Raw genomic sequence first — 21294 nt, 5'->3', positions numbered from 1 at the left:
TCTGCAGAGCAGCCACATGGTCCAGCCAGCATACGTTTACAAAACACCACTGTCTCGAGGAAACTAGTAACGTCGATACAGCAGCGGGACAAGCAGTGCTGAGGCATTTATTTCGTTAAGGTGAGCCTCTTACACATCCCACCACCACACTCAAGGTATGTTCGATATTGGTTCTCAGTTTCGTTAATATCTAATTTTATATCACAGTGTGGTTTACTCTAAGATTGTGCTTCAAATTATTCGTAATCTCAACGCTTTTTCATATTATGTTAACATGTTGTAGACCTCAAAACAACAACAAAACATATTGTCAATTTTCTGCCATACAGCTTTTTCTATTATTCTTATATATCTATAGATGTATACTAACGTGAGTGACATCACTTAGAGAATTACGATAAAATTACAGTCAAATTAATTCACTAATTCTCAAACATTACTGCTCGTTATTCTGATTCAAGCATGTGAATCTATGAAAGATCCAATGCTGGAGAAGAAAATTAGTTACTTACCTGTAACTGCTGTTCTCCAGTATTAGTATCTTTCATAGATTCACATGTGACCCACCCTCCTCCACTCAGAGGCTCCCCTATTATACAGATATTAAACTTCACACTTCTACTAGAAAATCTGAGGGAATTCAGCCTCTGTTGGGAGTGTTTGAGGGGCTGAATCCTGATTGGTTGACACTGAAGTTTGGGTCTTTTCACAAAACAAAGTAGATAGACTGTAAAATACCCTATGAGGCCTACTAGGGCCTACTGGTTTTAAACTTACTGACTTACTGCTTTATGTATTTAAACTTACAGTGAGGCTCCGACCTCGACGACTGGGATGATTCAAGCATGTGAATCTATGAAAGATACCAATACTGGAGAACTGCAGTTACAGGTAAGTAACTAATTTTCTTATATTGAATGGAGACGGAAAACCTTAATGTGAGATAAATAATGATTCTAGGTGGGTCAACAGATTGCTTCTTTCTCAGTGAATTGAATGACAGCAGAGGAGCCTAGAGAGAAACATATCAAAATATTAGCAATAGGTATGTCAAAGTTGTGAGCAGAGAATGAGTTTGGGAATGTGAGACTGAGAATAAAATGTAGGATGAAGAGGTGAAGTAGAGTAGACAGTAAGAAACAAAATAATTTCCTTACTGTTCTAACGATGCATACATTGTTTTGACTGTGGGGCAGCATAAAGTAACATTATTTTTTACAGCCATGGAAAAATAATTCAGTGCAGAGCTCCCCCAATCACCTGATAACTCCCTTCACCTTTCTCTGCATCTTTGTTTTACTGCTCACAGTTGGATGTTCTCTGGCTAGCTAGTAGGGTTGATCTACGTTTTTTACATTTTTGTTCAGTCTTTGGTATCCATCTTGGAATGATGTTTTCTGACTTTGCTTCTGTCGTTCAATAGCACAGTTAATACCTGATTTCAAAATGGCTTAGTGCTGTGGTTCCCAACCTTTTGACTCTTGAGGACCCTCACTGAATCATTACTGGAAGCCGGGAACCCCCAAGCAATGTGTACGATTTAAATTGCAAACATAAAACAGTAATTAACCAAAAAATACACAAACAAGTACAGATGTAAAAACACACTACTTGAGTACAAGAAAAGAAAATGAGCTACAACTAATGCTCACTGTTGTCTACAATATAAACAACCAAACAATCAAGATAGCAAAAATACGAAAAGTGATATTTATTACATATGTATGTACAACAACATGAAAACGCTATAATCAAAATTAGCTATATAAAAATGTACATATTCACAAGGAAAGACACACACTCATATATAGTGAATAGACAAAGACAAAGTGTTACACAAGACGAGACACAAAAGATAATAGAAACATAACATTGACAAAAAGAAAATCCAAATTGTCCAAGATACAATAAGATGTAAGTTAAATATACACTTTTTCTTTCTAAAGCCTTAATAATATTCATAGTAATGACATGTTATAACTCAAAACTAAATAGCGTCTCCACCTAATTCATTAAGAGAATTTGATTACTTGGACCTTAAAGTTCATAATCCATTGTAACAAACTGTAGGAACTAAGCCTACGCGCGTTCCGCCGGTAACCATCCGATTTTTGCTATCTTGATTGTTTGGTTGTTTATATTGTAGACAACAGTGAGCATTAGTTGTAGCTCATTTTCTTTTCTTGTACTCAAGTATTTCCCTGGATGGGCTACGTATTATACCAGGGACCCTCGATAGTCTTCTCTCTTTGTAAAAACACACTACACCAGAGGTTTGAACAACTATCAAAAAGAAAACATCCACAATGTTATCAAAGATAACTGCTTAATAGGCTGTTGAGACTCAAGAAACTAGAAGCCCAAATGTGATGAAAAGTGGTAGATGGCGCGATCAGAGTCCTGGATGGATAGCTTGATCAGAGGAATATTCATTGTACTAAAACATTTCATAATAGTTTTACATGGTGGGGGTGAATACAGGAAGTAACCTCCAGCATAAATGTCCTAAACAATAAAATAAATTTTAAAAGCCGGAGGCTGACTTCAAGTATTCATTGCATTAGGAAGCAAATAAAGTCTGTGAGCTGTCTAGATCTTTTCGTTGTGTTCTATATTTCATCAAGATGTGAATCCTTGCTTCAGTGGCTTTAATCCATCATCTTAAGGCCAATCAGCATTCATATTGTATATCCCTCACAGTCAAGCTGTTAGTGGGTATTTGCAATTCCTCCATTTAACATGATCTTTAGGGGCAGTTTGTTGAAAGATCAGATAAAAGCACTGTTGTTTATTCTCTAGGTTGCTAGTAGTCGAGCAGGGAAGATTTTTCCATCGTGTCCTGAAAGCGATGAGTCAGACACTTCTAAAGCAGTTGAAATCCAGAACAAGCATATGATCGAGTGGGCGCTTGGTGGGTTCCAGCCTTCAGGTCCCAGTGGTTTGGAGCCACCAGAAGGTGAGAGCAACTGTACTTAAACACATGTAAATAATATTCCCTTCTGAAGACCACAGACTTTGCTGGGTGCACAGATCGTCTTAAAATATTGACTGAAAACGAAATGGAAGAAACCAGTGAATGTAGGGGAAATAAATTAAGTACCTTATACTTCTGTAATATGAGCAGTTGGGCCTCCACCTCCCAAGGTCCCTACCAATTGTAGTGCCTGTGATTTCAAGGTTAGCCATTTTTAAATAACTTACTTACAGATTTAAATGGAAGAGTATGAGGACTCTTCGGCTATTATATTCTTAATTATCATTTATCTAGACATGGAAGTACTGCTGCATTAGAGCATTTTAAGCACTTTCTAGATTGGTGAGGTAAAGCTGCTCTGTTGTGTGTGTGAGAGCTTTTTTAACACTGGCTTTGAATTGGAAATAACACTCCAAAGAAAGGTGATAATTGTTGGTTTAGTTTCTTCGAATACACTTCAGTCATGCATCTTGGGTATGGGAAATATTTTTTCAGCATGGGGTGTTGATTACAGGGGTATGCACTTAATGAAACATATTTGTCTGGTAAGTACATTTGTTTGTTTTGTAAAGCGCGCAGACAAATCGTCACTTTGTAATCACTCAGAAAGCAGGATTTCCACTTGATGCTATATTCCCATCTTGTCTTGAAACTCATTATAATTCATTGGGGGCTTGGCCACCCTAAGTTTAAGCTTTGCTATTTGTGAAGTTTTAACTACACACACAGGGACATCATTCGACTAGCAATGAGTTGGGGGTAGTCTCTGGGTTTCTGTGGATATGTGAGAAGGTTTCTGTGGATATGTGAGAAGGTTTCTTTCAAGACTATTTTTTAACAGATGGTTTTTTAATGCAACCAGACTTGATCACTGAGATTCAGGCATAGAGCGTTCCAGTGCTGAGCTCTTTTTCTTGCCATGGGATTTTCGATTGAGTCTCGCCTGGGTGAGTAGATTGCCATGACTGGATCTCAAAGTGTGATTGGGGGTGTAGTTAGGGAACCGCAGCTATCAGTAGTTTAGGACTTGATCTTGGAAGACTGTACAAATAATTTTGATCCCAAAACTCTGTCCTACCTGCAGTCAGTGTCGTTTTCTGCATGCTGATATCAGGGTTTATTTATTTTGAAACAGAATAGCTGCTTGATTTTGCCAATCCTAGGAATTTCAGTTTATCTTTGTTGGAGCATAACTATAATAGTGGTTCAATCTAAGTAACAAGATCTGATCCGTTTAATGCAATGACACAGCTGAAACAGCAGCAACTCTTTCTCAAAAGATGCATCATCTTCCCAGAGATGTCACGTGGGTGCCACAGGGATAGGATTTTACTTTATGGTAAACATTGGGAAGCTGGCAGCTCTGATTCTGGGTCCATTGGCTCTAGAAGGGCAAAGGGGTTCAATCACGTCTTCAGCCCCTGGTGTGAGCAGTTTGACACTCCTTGAAACCATCCTCATCCCAGTTAATACTCAGACATTTGCTGTAAAAGCAGTTCATTTGAAGGCAGCCAGGAGTTTTCCTGTCAATATTTGATGGTTACTCCAGTACTGGAACTTTCATAGATTCACATGCTTAAATCATTCCCCGTCGTTGAGATGGAAGTCCCCGGTCCCTTAGAAAAGACAGTGTCCCCAAAGACACAATAGCAATAACATTAAAACTCTATATTTTAGTACTCTATCCAAAACCTTATGTAAAAACGACCAAACTTGAGCCTCAGCCAGTCAGAGTGCCCCACCCTCTAGAACCCTCCTGAGAGAAGCTCCAGTACCTCCGATTTTCTACTGCACGTCGTGCTAGGGAGTCTCCTCTGAGCTCTGCTCAGTTTGCTCTTGTGGAAGATTTAGTCACTACATCTGAATTTCTGCTTGGTTATTGAGTGTTTCTGATTTACACTCACACTTTCTGGACCCTGCTTTACCAGCATAATGTCTGACAGAGAAAGGGAAAGTCTCTTTGGAGCCTGCAGTACTTGTGGGAAGAAAAGGCTCCATTCAGAGGATCCTCATGGAGATTGCATATATTGCCTCTATCCTGAGCATTCTGCTACTAACTGTAAGGTATGTCGTACCTTTTCCTCAAAAGCTTTGAAGGATAGAGAGGGAAGATTGTTAATATGGCTCCAGAAGCTTAAATCAAGAAAGAGCCTGGTCTTAGATTCTTGAAGTGTCTTTATGGTCTACCAAAAGATCCCAAAAGAGGCAAAGACCACCTCATTCTGAAAAGGGTTCAAAGCAACCCTCAAATACTTTAAAAAAAAAAAAAAAAAACCTTGCAGGGGTCTGGTGAAGGCCGCCATCTCTCATCCTCACCTCAAGAGAGAAGATCCTCCTCAAAGTCCAAGCATCGGCCTTCAACATCAAAGGAGGTGCCTAAACCTTCTTCAGAGCCTTCTACGCCTCCTCCAAAGGTTCTGACTGTGTTCGGAAAGCCTTCCTCAGCTCCTTACGACAGACCATCGACGACTATAACACCGTCGACAAAGTCATCGACGTTGACACCGTTTTAGACGAGAACTTGTACAACGGCTGCATCGACGACGACGACAACAGTGACGGTTACCAGTCTCTCAATGGTGGCTTCCTGTTAGTCATTGACATCTCAGTCGACGGTAATGAAATCTAGATCGTCGACGTTGAAGATCAAAATGTCGTCGAGCATGATTCAGGCGACGACTCCGTCAACGATGAGGATTCCTACAACTACGCTATCGTCTGCGGCACCGTCAACGGGGACTGCTGCAGTTGGGCTAACAGACACAACTTCTTCGACCTCGTCAACACTGTCGAGGAGAAGCAAAACACAGACCTTGTCTGGGAGAGGAGATATAACTCCAAGAGCCACACCCCCAAGTAAGGTCACACCTTTAATTCCAACTCATCTTTTGGAAGAAGATTCTAATGATGATGGTGGGCCGTTTTGGGCAGCCCATAGTCCTTCCCAGCTCGATGTTGAATGTCAAGAGGATGAAGAGGAATATTATGAGCAGTATTATTTTCCTCAACGATAGCAGCCAAATGCGCCAGAGAATATGGTCTGTATTCAGAGTTCTCTTATTTCTGGTTTCCAGTTCATGTTATCAGATTACAAAAAGAGGTTTCCATTGGCGCCACAATCGGACATGCAAACGGCGCCACCTCCCTCGGTGCCTGCCACTCCAGTGCCACAGCCTAGGTTGTCTCCTAGGTCAGCCAGAAGTACCCCGCAAAGGTCTTTCATGCAGGTTACTGACTCCTCGGTGGAGGAGAGGGAGGAAGGAGAGTTGCAGGATGCAAATTCGGATTGGGACAACTATATATTGCCGACACCCTCATCTCCATCGCCTACTCCAGTGGATTCTCCCCCAGGAGATATTGGGGGTTTCAATAATCTGCTTGAGAGAGCAATTGCCCATGCCATCTAAGCAGATTGATTGTTTTTTATAAGACTGCAAGGAGCCTTTTCAAAAGAGTGTCCGCTCCTTTCTCATAGTGGGCTACTTCTGAAAAGAAGGTCTCAAGGTGATGAGAAATCCATCTACGGAGACGGCAGTCTTACCTAGATTGGACATAAAATATAAGGCCCCAGAAGATGCCCCAGCTTGTCTTGTTAGTCACCCGAAACCAGACTCTGTCATAACCCAGGCAGCGCAGAGGCGTTCAAAAAATCCATAGACTTCAATTTCAGCTCCTCCAGACAAAGAAGGGAGAAGGCTGGACAACATTGGAAAGCGCTTCTCCTCCATGTCGAGGCTGATAGTAAGAGCAGCGAATTCATTGGCAATCCTGGGGAGGTATGACAGGCAGCTGTGGGCGGATATTGGTCCGTATCTAGACCACCTTTCGGGGACTCTAAGGTGGAGGTAAAGAAGATCCTCTTGTAGGGAGAGCGCACCTCGATAGAGGTAATAGACTGCGCCATGGATATTGCGACCACAGCTTTTCAGCAACTAGATGGTGGGGGAGTGCTGCAACATCTGGGATGGCTTAGAGCGACTTGCTTTCGTCTGGGGATTCAGAATAAAGTATTGGACCTCCCGTTTGATGGGGGGACTCTTTTCGGCAAGCATGTTGATGAAGCCCTACAAGCCATCAAAACGGATACAGACACTGCAAGGTCCTTAGGAACCCTTCAATTTAAGAAGATGCCCTTTAGTGCCTTCAGGGGTCAAGGAGTTTTAGCATATCAAGGGAATTGCCAGAGCTTTCGTTACCCCTCCTATACTCCACAGCAGCTCCGACCTCAGTATTCTCAAAGGCAACCACCCCAGGCGTCCTTTTCTAGACCCCCTCCCATGGGTAGAGCGCATCAGAGCAAAGAGGCAGTTAGACGCCAATGACAAGTTCCAGGCTCCGGCTACAACCTCACCACAAATCAAAAAGATAGGGGGAAGGATATCACACTTCTATCGGAAGTTGGGAGCAAATAACATCGGACCAGTGGGTTTTAAAGATTGTTCGATTTGGCCATACTTTTAGAGTTCATTAAATGCCCACCTTCTCGTCGTCCTCATACCTTCTTTAAGAGGCATCTAAAACAACTCCGGCGGGAGGTCGTGACCATGCTCAGGAAGGGAGCGATAGAGTGTTCCTTCTTCAGAAAAAGGGAGAGGGTTTTACTCCTGTTTCTTTCTGGTGTGCAAAAACTGGACGTCTTTGCGTCCTATTCTTGATCTCAGGGACTTAAACAAATACCTCAAACGTCAAACCTTTCACATGGTCACATTGCAAGACATTCTTCTCCGCATGAATCACGGAGATTATATGACATCCCTGGATCTGCAGGACGCTTTCTTTCATATTCTGATTTCACCTGCCCACAGAAAATATCTGCGTTTCACAGTAGCAGGCAGCCATTTCCAGTTCAGGGTTCGTCCATTTGGCCGAAGTCTGCCCCCAGAATCTTTACAAAGTGCCTAGCTCCGGTAGCGGCTTCCCTAAGAAAGAAAGCACTGCAAATTTTTACCTACTTAGACGATTGGCTAATAAAAGCGCAGTCATATCAGGAAGCGCACGACTCAACAAGGGCTTGCATGGCATTATTCAATGAGCTATAGGCCTCACTCTGAATCATAACAAGTCGAACATACTGCCAACAAGAGTGACAACCTTTTTAGGAGCAAAAATCGACACCATCAGAGACCAGGCTTTTCCTTCGGAGGAGAGGCAAGCAAGACTCATTTATCTAACAGAGTACAAAGAAAAAAGTCTCTTTCAGTGCACAGCTACAGGTCGCTTCTGGGGATGATGTCTTCTTGCATACAGTTAGTCTCCTTTTGTCGACTGAGAATGCCTCCCCTGCCGGAGGGACTAGACATTCAATGGATTCAGAAAGAGGGCTCATTCAACTGGTGGAGAGACCAGTTAAACATCGCAGCCAGTCTTCCTTTTCTACCTCCTCGTCCTCCACTGGTCATTACCACGGATGCCTCCCTAGAGGGATGGGGAGCGTATCTTCAAGACCTCCAGATCAGCGAAAGGTGGAGCAACTCCTTCCGGAAATATCACTTCAATTTCCTGGAGTTGAGAGCTGTTTTCCTAGCCTTGCAGGCTTTCCTTCCAAGAATAAGACACTCAGCGGTTCTCATAAGAACAGACAATACTGCAACAATGCATTATTTAAACAAGCAAGGGGGAACAAAATCTCTTCTCCTGTCTCGTGAATCGCAGACTATTTGGAACTGTCTACATCTGCCAGGAAGGCAGAACGAGACAGCAGACACACTCAGCAGGCTGACGCTGTCCTGTCATGAATGGGAGCTGAACTAGGAGCTGCTCGACCACGTTTTCAGGAGGTGGGGGAAACCCAAAGTGGATCTCTTTGCAACTCCGCAGAACACCAAATGCCGCTTTTATGCAAGTTGGGTTCACCATCCGGGCCCTTGGGGGAATGCATTTTCGATGGCATGGTGCAGAATATTTGCCTGCGCTTTTCCACCCATTCCCCTGATCTCAAGAGTACTTGCAAAGATCAAAAGAGAGCATTGCAGGCTCCTCCTAATAGCTCCCTTATGGCCTTGCCAACATTGGTTTTCGGAACTACTCCTGCTCTCAGAGACCGACCACATTCCACTGGAAGTTTCACCACAGCTCTTGACAAGGAACGAGGGTCAAGTTTTGCATCCCGACCCCAGTTCACTCAAATTATCGGCCTGGCTCCTGAACACAATGAGTTCGCCCATTTAAATATTCACCCCGAATGTCGGGATATTCTTTCAAAAGCCAGAGCAGATAGCACCAACAAATCGTACACTTTAAAATGGAAAAGGTTTTGTTTGTGGTGTCAGAAGGAGCAGATTGATTCGCTGCTGTCGGCACCGGAGCGAATATTGCCCTATCTCCTCCATATGGCGCCAACCGGCTTGGCGCATGCATCCATCAGGGTGCATTTGGCGGCTATATCTCCCTTCAAACGTTCACAGACATCGCCATCTCTTTGGTCTTCTAGATTGCTCAAACAATTCCTCAAAGGGCTCTTTCAAGTTTTTCCACCAGTAAGGCCTCCTCCGCCGTCTTGGCAACTCAACACGGTTCTCTCAGCTTATGAAACACCCATTTGAACCAATACACAGGGCAGATTTAAAGCACTTACTTTTGCTAGCCCTTACTTCTTCTAGGCGGGTCAGCGAGATCCAGGCATTGACCATTCAAGAGCCTTTCCTTCAACTTAAACAGGATAGAGTGATACTTCGTACTAACCCGAAATTTGTTCCAAAGGTGTCATCAGACTTTCATATTAACGAACCGTTGATTTTGAAATCTTTGTTTACGAACCCAACATCTCCGGCGGAAAGATCTCTGCACTCGTTGGACATCAAAAGGAATCTCAAATTTTACTTGGGAAGAACTAAGCACTTTCAAAAGACTTCTCAATTGTTCATCGCTTATAGTGCCCCGCGGAAGGGACAGGCCCTTTCCAAGCAGAGTATAGCCAGGTGGATAGTAGCTGCTATAAACTTTTGCCATCAAGCAGCTGGTAAGCTGTTACATTCTTCGGTAAGCGCCCACACTGTAATCTGTCTCTGTGTCCATGGCACTGTTTGCAGGTGTACCCCTGCAGGACATTTGCAGGGCAGACAGCTGGAAAATTACTCACACGTTTACGAAGCATTACTGTCTGGATGCCATCTTTAAGGGAGATGTAGTGGTTGGTCAGGCGGTCCTGCAACATCTGTTCCAGTAAAGGTGAGCTCACTTTACCTCCCTCCATCCGTCTTTTCTGCTACGCACATTAAATGGTTTGATCCTTATATGTTTAATTTGCATATAGTTTTCATAGCATATAAATAGGTATGCTAATACATGATACTATCTTCATAGAATGTAATGCTTTTCATGTTATTACAGTTAGCTCAGTGATTTCTCACTAATTTAAATTATGTTAAGGCAATGCAATGTGCTATGAATCCTGCTTTATAGTCTGATTCAAGCATGTGAATCTATGAAAGTTCAAATACTGGAATAAGAAAATAAGTTACTTACCTGTAACTATAGGTTCGATGGCATCTGTCGCTGTAGATACACATGTTGTGCATAGCCCGCCATCTGGTGTTGGGTCGGAGTGTTATAAGTTGTTTTTCTTCGAAGAAGTCTTTCGAGTCACGGGACCGAGGGACTCCTCCTCTCTGTCTCCATTGCGCATGGGCGTCGACTCCATCTTCGATTGTTTTCTTTCCGCCATCGGGTTCGGACGTGTTCCTTTCGCTCCGGGTTTCGTAACGGAAAGTTAGCTCAAAATCGGAAAATTACGTCGGTATTGTTGCGATCGGGATCGGGTTAGATAGCATCGACATCGCATCGAAACGATAACATCTCCGTTGCCCTTCGGGGTAGTTTTCGATCCCCCGTCGGGGCCTGGTCGGCCCGACCACGTGTGACACCGACGCTGATGGAACGGACCCCGTTCCGATTCTGTCCTAAATGCCACAACAAATACCCATATACAGACCAACATTCGGTCTGTAACATGTGCCTGTCGCCCGTGCACAGGGAAGAAACTTGTGAGGCCTGTCGTGCGTTCCGGTCCCGAAAGACGCTCCGTGACCGACGAGCCAGAAGACTGCAAATGGCGTCCACGCCGACAGGACACCGAGAATTCGAGGAACAAGAAGAAGTAGAAGCCTTCTCGATCCATGAATCGGACTCGGACGAATTCGACGACCAGGAAACAGTGAGTAAGACGTCGAAGATAGCACATAAGAAAACTGACAAGGCCCAGGGGACGCCACTGCCATCAGGCCATGGCTCAACCCATAAAAGCGGTGACCGACCATCGGCACCGAAAAAGGCCGAAATAGTGCCGAGATCGTCCGACTCGGGTCGAGACACAGGCACCCAGCCATCTCGGGACCGAGATAGTTCTGCCAGCAAAGATCGACGCCGAGAAAGCGGAGCCGAAGCTGCTCGACGCAGAGACAGCGGTACCGAGGAGGATCGACGCCGAGAGGGTTCGACTCCGAAAAAGAGAAAAATCGCCTCTGAGCCGAAAAAGAGCGTGGACATAGTTTCGGTGCCAAAACGACCCGCAACCGAGCCAACTACCAGTTCCTATTCAGAGGAACAATCACTGGCCTCTCAAATGCGAAAGCATAGATTCGAAGAGGAATTACAATCCACCGAGTTGGACCACACTCAAAAAAGGATTTTTATACAGAGTGGAACAGGGAAAATAAGCACCCTTCCCCCTATTAGGAGGAAGAGGAGACTTGAATTCCAGCAAGAACTGGCACCACAAACAAAACTGGTGAAGAAGGTAACTCCGCCACCCTCTCCTCCACCTGTAGTTCACATTTCACCGGCACAGACTCCGTCACGTTCACCGGCTCACACCACCTTAAGCCAAGGTGACCAGGACCAAGATGCTTGGGACTTATACGACGCCCCAGTGTCAGACAACAGTCCAGAGGCGTATCCTACAAAGCCCTCACCACCAGAAGACAGCACAGCATATTCACAAGTGGTGGCTAGAGCAGCAGAGTTCCATAACGTGTCTCTACACTCGGAGCCTGTCGAGGATGACTTCCTCTTCAACACCCTCTCTTCCACACATAGCACCTACCAAAGCCTGCCTATGCTCCCAGGAATGCTAAGGCACGCAAAGGACATATTCAAAGAGCCTGTCAAGAGTAGGGCAATAACACCGAGGGTGGAAAGAGATACAGCAGGCGGTGCTCAATATGCCATTCAATGAGCAACAATTGTTCGGACCTGAAGTTGACACGGCAATTGAGAAGCTAAAAAAGGACACTGACACTGCAAAAGCCATGGGCGCGCTCTACTCCCCGCAGAGCAGAGGCACTTTCAACACCTTCCACAAGACAACCTTTAGAGGGGGGTTTCGGGGTCAAGCCACACAGGCCAGTACCTCACATTCAACACCGCCCACCTACCAGGGACAGTACCAAAGGGGAGGCTTTCGGGGCCAATACAGAGGAGGACAATTCCCTAGAAGCAGGGGAAGATTTCAAAGCCCCAAAACACCTACAACCAAACAGTGACTCACACGTCACTCATCCCCTCCACACAACACCAGTGGGGGGAAGAATAGGTCAGTATTACCAAGCGTGGGAGAAAATAACAGACACTTGGGTCTTAGCAATTATCCAACATGGTTATTGCATAGAATTTCTACAAATCCCTCCAAACATACCACCAAGAACACAGAATATATCAAAACAACATTCGGACCTCCTAGAAATAGAAGTTCAAGCATTACTGCAAAAGAACGCAATAGAACTGGTACCGGATGCACAAAGAAATACAGGGGTTTACTCACTGTACTTTCTAATACCAAAGAAGGACAAAACACTGAGACCAATCCTAGACCTCAGAACACTAAACACATACATCAAATCAGAACACTTTCACATGGTCACGCTACAGGAAGTGTTACCATTGCTAAAGCAACAAGATTACATGACAACCTTAGATCTCAAGGACGCGTATTTCCACATACCAATACATCCGTCGCACAGAAAATACCTAAGGTTCGTATTCAAAGGAATACATTACCAATTAAAAGTATTGCCGTTCGGTTTAACAACTGCACCAAGAGTCTTCACAAAATGCCTAGCAGTAGTGGCTGCACACATCAGAAGGCAGCAAATACACGTATTCCCGTATCTAGACGACTGGCTAATCAAGACCGACTCACTGACAAGGTGCTCACACCACACAGATCAGGTCATACAAACCCTCTACAAACTCGGTTTCACCATCAACTATGCGAAATCACACATTCTGCCGTGCAAGGTACAACAATACCTAGGAGCGACAATAGACACAACAAGGGGAATAGCCACTCCAAGTCCACAAAGGGTTCAAAATTTCCAAAAGATTATACAACGCATGTATCCAACACAAAGAATACAGGCGAAGATGATATTACAACTCCTAGGCATGATGTCCTCATGCATAGCCATTGTCCCAAACGCAAGGTTGCACATGCGGCCCTTACAACAGTGCCTAGCATCACAATGGTCACAAGCACAGGGTCAGCTTCTAGATCTGGTGTTGATAGACCGCCTAACATACCTCTCGCTTCTATGGTGGAACAATATAAATTTAAACAAAGGGCGGCCTTTCCAAGACCCAGTGCCACAATACGTGATAACGACAGATGCTTCATGACAGGGTGGGGAGCACACCTCAATCAACACAGCATACAAGGACAATGGGACGTACATCAGAGAAAGCTGCATATAAATCACCTCGAACTACTAGCAGTTTTCCAAGCATTAAAAGCATTTCAACCAGTCATAACTCACAAATACATTCTTGTCAAAACGGACAACATGACAACAATGTATTATCTAAACAAACAGGGGGACACACACTCGACACAGCTGTGCCTTCTGGCACAAAAAATATGGCAATGGGCAATTCACAACCACATTCGCCTAATAGCACAGTTTATTCCAGGGATCCAGAATCAACTTGCAGACAATCTCACTCGAGATCACCAACAAGTCCACGAATGGGAAATTCACCCCCAAATTCTAAACACTTACTTCAAACGTTGGGGAACACCTCAAATAGACTTATTTGCAACAGAGGAGAACGCAAAATGCCAAAACTTCGCATCCAGATACCCACACAGGCAGTCTCAAGGCAATGCCCTATGGATGAACTGGTCAGGGATATTTGCGTACGCTTTTCCCCCTCTCAAAACAAACTCAAACTCATACTGATAGCACCAACATGGGCAAGGCAACCATGGTACACAACACTGCTAGACCTATCAGTAGTACCCCACGTCAAGTTGCCCAACAGGCCAGATCTGTTAACACAGATTAACACAACACAAACAACAGATCAGGCATCCAAACCCAGCATCGCTGAATCTAGCAATCTGGCTCCTGAAATCCTAGAATTCGGACACTTAAACCTCACACAAGAATGTATGGAAGTCATAAAGCAAGCTAGAAGACCATCCACTAGACACTGCTATGCAAGCAAATGGAAAAGGTTTGTTTGCTACTGCCATCAGAATCAAATTCAACCATTACACACATCTCCAAAGGATGTAGTGGGTTACTTACTACACTTACAAAAATCGAACCTGGCCTTCTCTTCCATTAAAATACACCTCGCAGCAATATCTGCATACCTGCAGATTACCCATTCAACTTCACTATTTAGGATACCTGTCATTAAAGCGTTTATGGAAGGCCTCAAAAGAATTATACCACCAAGGACACCACCTGTTCCTTCATGGAACCTCAACATCGTCTTAACAAGACTCATGGGTCCACCCTTTGAACCTATGCATTCTTGCGAAATACAATTCCTAACCTGGAAAGTTGCATTTCTCATCGCCATCACATCTCCTAAGAAGAGTAAGTGAAATTCAGGCGTTTACAATACAAGAACCTTTTATCCAACTACACAAAAATAAAGTAGTCCTAAGGACCAATCCTAAATTTTTGCCAAAGGTTATTTCACCGTTCCATCTAAATCAAACGGTAGAGCTACCAGTGTTCTTCCCACAGCCAGATTCCATAGCTGAAAGGGCACTACATACATTAGACGTCAAGAGAGCACTAATGTACTACATCGACAGAACTAAAAACATCAGAAAAACTAAACAACTGTTTATTGCATTTCAAAAACCTCACGCAGGAAACCCAATATCGAAACAGGGTATAGCCAGATGGATAGTTAAGTGCATCCAAATCTGCTACCTTAAAGCAAGAAGACAACTGCCCATTACACCAAGGGCACACTCAACCAGAAAGAAAGGCGCTACAATGGCCTTCCTGGGGAATATTCCAATGCACGAAATATGCAAGGCAGCCACATGGTCTACGCCTCACACATTTACCAAGCACTACTGTGTAGACGTGCTATCCGCACAACAAGCCACAGTAGGTCAAGCCGTACTAAGAACCTTATTTCAGACTACTTCCACTCCTACAGGCTGAGCCACCGCTTTTGGGGAGATAACTGCTTACTAGTCTATGCACAACATGTGTATCTACAGCGACAGATGCCATCGAACTGAAAATGTCACTTACCCAGTGTACATCTGTTCGTGGCATCAGTCGCTGAAGATTCACATGTGCCCACCCACCTCCCCGGGAGCCTGTAGCCGTTTGGAAGTTAGCCTCAACTTTGTACATTTGTAAATATATTAAATCTTAAATAGGTACATACTTATTCACTCCATTGCATGGGCACTATTACTAACAAACAACTCCTACCTCACCCTCTGCGGGGAAAACAATCGAAGATGGAGTCGACGCCCATGCGCAATGGAGACAAAGAGGAGGAGTCCCTCGGTCCAGTGACTCGAAAGACTTCTTCGAAGAAAAACAACTTGTAACACTCCGACCCAACACCAGATGGCGGGCTATGCACAACATGTGAATCTTCAGCGACTGATGCCACGAACAGATGTACACTGGGTAAGTGACATTTTCATTCTCCAATATTGGAATCTTTCATAGATACACATGCAACCCACCCGCCTCCCGGGGGAAGCTCACCTTCAATATCTCTTGTTCAACCTTTAACATACGCACTAGTGCTTAGAAAATCTGAGGTACTGGAGCTTCTCTCCGGAGGGTTCTAGAGGGTGGGGCACTCTTGATTGGCTGAGGCTCAAGTTTGGTCTTTTTTTTTTACATAAGGACTTGGGTAGACTACTAAAATATAGAGTTTTAATATTATTGCTATTATGTCTTTGGGGACATTGTCTTTTCTAAGGTACCCGGGACTCCCATCTCGACGATGGGGAATGATTCAAGCATATGAGTCTACGAAAGATTCCAATACTGGAGAACTATAGTTACAGGTAAGAAACTTATTTTCTTCTCCCTCAGTGAAGTCCATATATGTGTCAAGGGCTATGAACCCTATGATGTATCATCCTGCCCATCCTGCTGTGCTGAGAATTCAGACAGCAATTTCACCCAGGAAGCTGAGAACTTAAGTGTATTGTTGATGTTCCATCTTCCCCAAAACCGCAACCGTCCGTGAAAGACCTCCCGCCAGTACCATCGGATAAGGATAAGAGATTGAAAGAGCCCCTCTTTGCCATCAGCACCAAGGCAATATAATCTTCCTTTGTTATCTTGGTACCATGTAACCACAAGCAAAGACAATCAATAGAAGATGAGCCTGCTAAAAAGAAGAAAAAGTATGACCTTCTTTCTAGGTGCTTTCCGAAGAGAAGATCTGACGGGCTGCCCAGGTATATATGACTCTCTTTGAAGAATGATCATGTTCTCATCAGTATGATATTTGAGTGGATTCTCAATACAGTCTCTAGAATTGCTGCCTACTAGATATTTCCTGGTAGATTATATGTGTTCTCTTTACATGTGGTTATCAACAGAGCATCTTGAAACTTGAACACAGAGGTGTCTATTCCAGTACACAAAATATCCGTCTTCTTCAGAACCCTTCTTAAAACACAGGCAGAACCTATAATAGCTCTGATTCTGGAGTTCTGCAACTCAGGATGCATACCTTCTTGACTCTTTAGTCTCCATAAAACTAGTTGCCTGTGTGAAAAAGTGCGTGAAAAGAAAAATACAGAGATCCAGAATAAAATCCCCTCTTCCTAAGGGAACTATTGCCTCACTGCCTCATTTTTTTGTATCCACCCCAGAAAGTATCTACTTCCACAGCACCTCTTGAAAAAAAACAGCAAGATGACCGATGCTCTAAATAAAAAAAAATAAAAAAAAGTATGTTTAACTTTGGCTACAGCCTTATGAGTTTCAAGCTCCATTGATTATTACAGTTAGGTTGACGTCTTGACCACACAAAACCATAGAAATGAAGCAGTTATAGTTATACTTATGTTAAGAAACTATAACTCGTAGCTTGAATTTACTTAACATCATGAGTTATAGTTTCTTCAGAAAAGTATAATTAAGTGTAAAAATAACCTCTGAATTTCTATGGTTATGTTTGGGTACAAGGTCAACCTAACTATAGCATCCCGTAAGCTTTGTTTTTTTCAGTGAATTTCTATTATTTTTTAAATGTAAAGAAATAAATAACTACCCTACATTAATATAACATCTGGGCACAGCAGGGGTTGGCCACAGGGGATGACCGGTGGCTATGCCCTGCAGCCAAATGCATGCACCAAACCCCATGCTGCGCCCAACCCTTGGTTGTGCGCGGTGGGTGTATGGTGTGGTTTTTTTTCTCCCCCCATTTGGCTTCGGATCAGCTGATCCTTATTGTATTTGCATTAGGGGGTCATGCTGTGCGCAGCGGTGGATCCACAATAACCACCCCCCAAAAAACGTTTTTGCCCATGAGGGGTCCCTCATAGACCCTTCCATGTGTCCTATGGGGTCAGGATACCTCTGTCCTGAACCCGTTTATGCTGTTTTCTCCGTGGGGGTCCAGCCAAGAAACAAAATGTGGCAGCAACTTTCCTTTTTCATGTTAAGGCCTGCCAATCAATTTCACCTAGATCAGCAGGTTGCTGCGGATCCATGTCCCTAGTTACCTGTATTTTTTTCCTTTAATAACTCTGCACTACTGAACAGATTTACATAAAATTACAAAAAGGGCTCTTTTTAGACCAATATCTATCTTCTGCAAAATTTGGTGTAATTGCGGTCAGCAGTTCAGGTTATAGTTGTATCTAAAAACTGCGAAATTCCCATACACGTTGCACTGGGTAAAAAGCGTTTTGGGAGCCTAGCTGAACAGCAGCTGAAGTTACTGGTACACTAGTTTTGAAAATTTCATGAAGATTCTTCAAACGGTGCCAAAGTTATTAGCAAAACAAAGTACCCTTTGTTTATGCAAAAAGTAGGTCGTAACTAAAACTACCTACTGGTCAGTAGGAAATAAATGTTCAATGGCATGTGTAGCTGTAGATACACATGCTGTGCATAAGACTGCCATCTAGTATAGGGCTCGGAGTGTTACAAGTTGTTTTTCTTCAAAGAAGCTTTTCGAGTCACGAGATCTAGTGACGCCTCCTCTTGGTGATGGTGTGCATGGGCATTGAGTCCTTTGTTAGATTGTTTTCTCTCTGCCGTTGGGTTCAGACGTGTATTCCTCCCCTCCGTCTTTTCAACTTCATTCGGTTTTCAATCTCTCCTTTTTGTTCTGAAGGTATTGTATTCTATCATGCTTTTCTATCTCCGCATTCCCTGTGCTTTTCGTTGGTTCGGGCTTCAACCGCCTGCCCCTCGGGCCGTTAGCATCCATCTCGGGCCTTCTTTCGTCATGGTTCCGGCATCAACAGAAATGGTTCTCAGATGGAACAAACCCCTTTCCGCTTCTGTCCTATGTGCCACGCTAAGTTTTTGCTCACTGATCAACATCTATTGTGCAACCTTTGCATCTCTCCAGACCACCATGAGGCCGACTGCGATGCCTGTAAATCATTTTGATCTAAGAAGACCCTTTGGGATCGAAGGGCTTGTCGAATGTAAATGGCTCAGAAGGCACAGGACACCCCAGACCTCTTCGGGGAAGAATTCACTCAGGAGGAATCAACAGCGCAGGAGGAAGAATTGTTTTCCATACAAGACAGTTCTAGTCAGATGTGGAGATTGACATTAAGAGCTAAGAACTTTCCTCTGCCCAGCGTGTGAGTACTCTGGCCCCTGCTGTCCCTCAGAAACCGTCCAGGAAGGCCCCACAGCCTGTTCTTGAGGTCACCATTGTCAGTACCAAAGACTGTTTTGGCCTCCCCGCCTCCTAGGTCGATGCCCAAAATGGCTGCGAAGGCTAAAGCCTTGGCCTCAGCTTCAACCTCCCCTGGTGTTGAGCTGACCCTCAGGACTGATCCGGATGGTTCGACCTCTGCACCAAGCAAGATCCCGAAGCCCACATCTTTGGCGCTGAAGCCTTCTGAACCTAAAACTTCGGAATCCAGGGATTCAGGCCTGTCTTCAACCAGTCCTTATTCAGTTGAACCTATTCTTGAAAAGATGGACACTAGACAGCACAAACTTCTAATTTATGAAAGCACTGGCTGCATCATAAGTACACCTTCGTTTCATGTGTCCGAAGAGGACATTGACTTTTCAGGAGGCTCTGGAGATTCCTGTCTCGCCAAATGACCTGGATCTCTACCCTGCTTGCCCCTTCCCTCCAGAGGACAGTACCTCCTATCAGCAGGTGGTCTCTAAAGTGGTCGCTTTCCACCACGTATAGCTTCACAGAGAGCCCATAGAAATCCACATATAGAGACGCAATATCTTCCCAAGCTCCCTGGTATGCTTAGACATGCGGAGGATGGAGAACATCTGGAAAAATGACTCCGGAACAACGACCTATGTTGTTAACTCAAGCGGAACCACGCTTGTGTTAACAGTGACTCCCTTTTTCTCTGCCTTAACCATGCATGTGCTGAACAAAGCACATGCGTCGTTAAGGCAGAGCAAAAGGAAGAGTGCATCGGGAAAGAAGGACGCAGTCAGGTAAGTGGGGTGTGGGCAGAGTTGGGGATAGTTTTTAGGGGTGGAGGTGGATTAAGGGCTTGGGGTGTGGGGGGTCGGGGTAGTTTGTTTTTTAGGGGTGTAGTGGGGGGGATGAAGGTAGTTCTGGTTTTTATGGGCAGGGAGATCGGGGCTGTTCTGTTTTTAGGCGCAGGGTGGGGGGGGGTCAGGGAAGTTTTGATTCCCAAAATGGACGGGTCTCTCAGACCAATACTAGATCTCCAACCTCTAAACAAATACATCCTATCAGAACACTTCCAACATGGTCACTCTTCAGAATGTCATTCCACTTCTACAGCAAGGCGACTTTATGGTTGCTCTATTTCTAAAGGATGCCTTCTTTTACATACCAATTAACCCTGTACACCAAAAAACAAAAGTTTTGTAATTGCAGGCAAATATTTTCAGTTGAAAGTCCGTCCCTTCAGGGTGACAGACGCTTCCAGGGTGTTCATAAAATATTTAGCAATAGTTTGCAGCACACCCCGAAGACAAAATGTCCAAATCTTTCCTTACCTGGATGACTGGCTCATCAAAGCAAGTACCCCACACCACTGTTAACAAAACACTCAGATGACAGTGGAGCTCCTTAACAAAACGGGGTTCACTCAGAACATTCCCAAATCCCGTCTCTAACCACTACAAGTTCAACCTTACTTGGGAGAAATTTTGAGCGCACAATTAGGATGAACGTCTCCCAGTCCAGCTCGTATTCAGAGTTTTCACACACTTCTGCTCATTTTCAGGAAAATCAATCCTAAACGGTAAGAAGCATCACGCATCTCTTTGGTATGATGACTGCTTGCATAGCCATAGTTCCCTCATGCCAGGCTACACATGCGTCCCCTACAGCAGTGTCTGTCTCACCAATGGCCTCACTCACAGGGTCACCTGGAAGATCTAGAGTGGTTAGTCCGCTCGACTTGCCGTTTTCTGTAATGGTGAAACACCAAAAACCTCTCGAAGGAGCTGCCAATTCTAGACCCTATGCCTCACATTACATTGACCACAGACTCAGTACGGAGGTTTGGGGTGCTCATCTCCAAGACTTAGCATTTCATAGTCTCCGGGATGCCAGACAATAGTCCCTACATATCAAGTACCTGGAACTTCAGGCAGTATTCCTAGCACTGAAAGCTTTCCTTCCTAAGCGTTCCTACCTCACCTGTCTCTCAGTAGTCCTTGCCCAGACGGGCAACATGACAGCCATGTATTACTTACAAAAAATGAAGGTGGGGGGCGGTGACAGTCTTCACAACTATCACACCTGTCTCAGACTATATGATATTGGGCTCTTAACCAACACATTCACCTGTTGAAGGAGTATCTTCCCGGAATGAACAGTGACTTTGCAGACCTGCTCAGTAAGATGCAGCAACAAATTCACGAGTGGGAACTCCATCCACAAGTCCTCCA

At 44.3% G+C, this 21294-nt stretch overlaps 1 protein-coding gene across 6 annotated transcripts in view; it reads left to right on the top strand.

The window, feature by feature from the left end:
- DNMT3A (DNA methyltransferase 3 alpha) overlaps positions 1–21294 on the top strand; it is a 1562966-nt gene that overhangs the window by 1034623 nt on the left and 507049 nt on the right. For all 6 annotated transcript variants that reach the window (XM_069233637.1, XM_069233638.1, XM_069233642.1 and 3 more), the window contains one exon: positions 2800–2956. In XM_069233637.1, coding sequence (XP_069089738.1) covers positions 2800–2956 — 157 coding nt within the window. The remainder of the gene's footprint in view (positions 1–2799; positions 2957–21294) is intronic.

This window comes from Pleurodeles waltl, chromosome 5, assembly GCF_031143425.1.
Source record: "Pleurodeles waltl isolate 20211129_DDA chromosome 5, aPleWal1.hap1.20221129, whole genome shotgun sequence".
Taxonomy (NCBI): Eukaryota; Metazoa; Chordata; class Amphibia; order Caudata; family Salamandridae; genus Pleurodeles; species Pleurodeles waltl.
The sequence above is the reverse complement of the archived record's forward strand: the minus strand, read 5'-3'. Positions and strand labels throughout refer to the sequence as shown.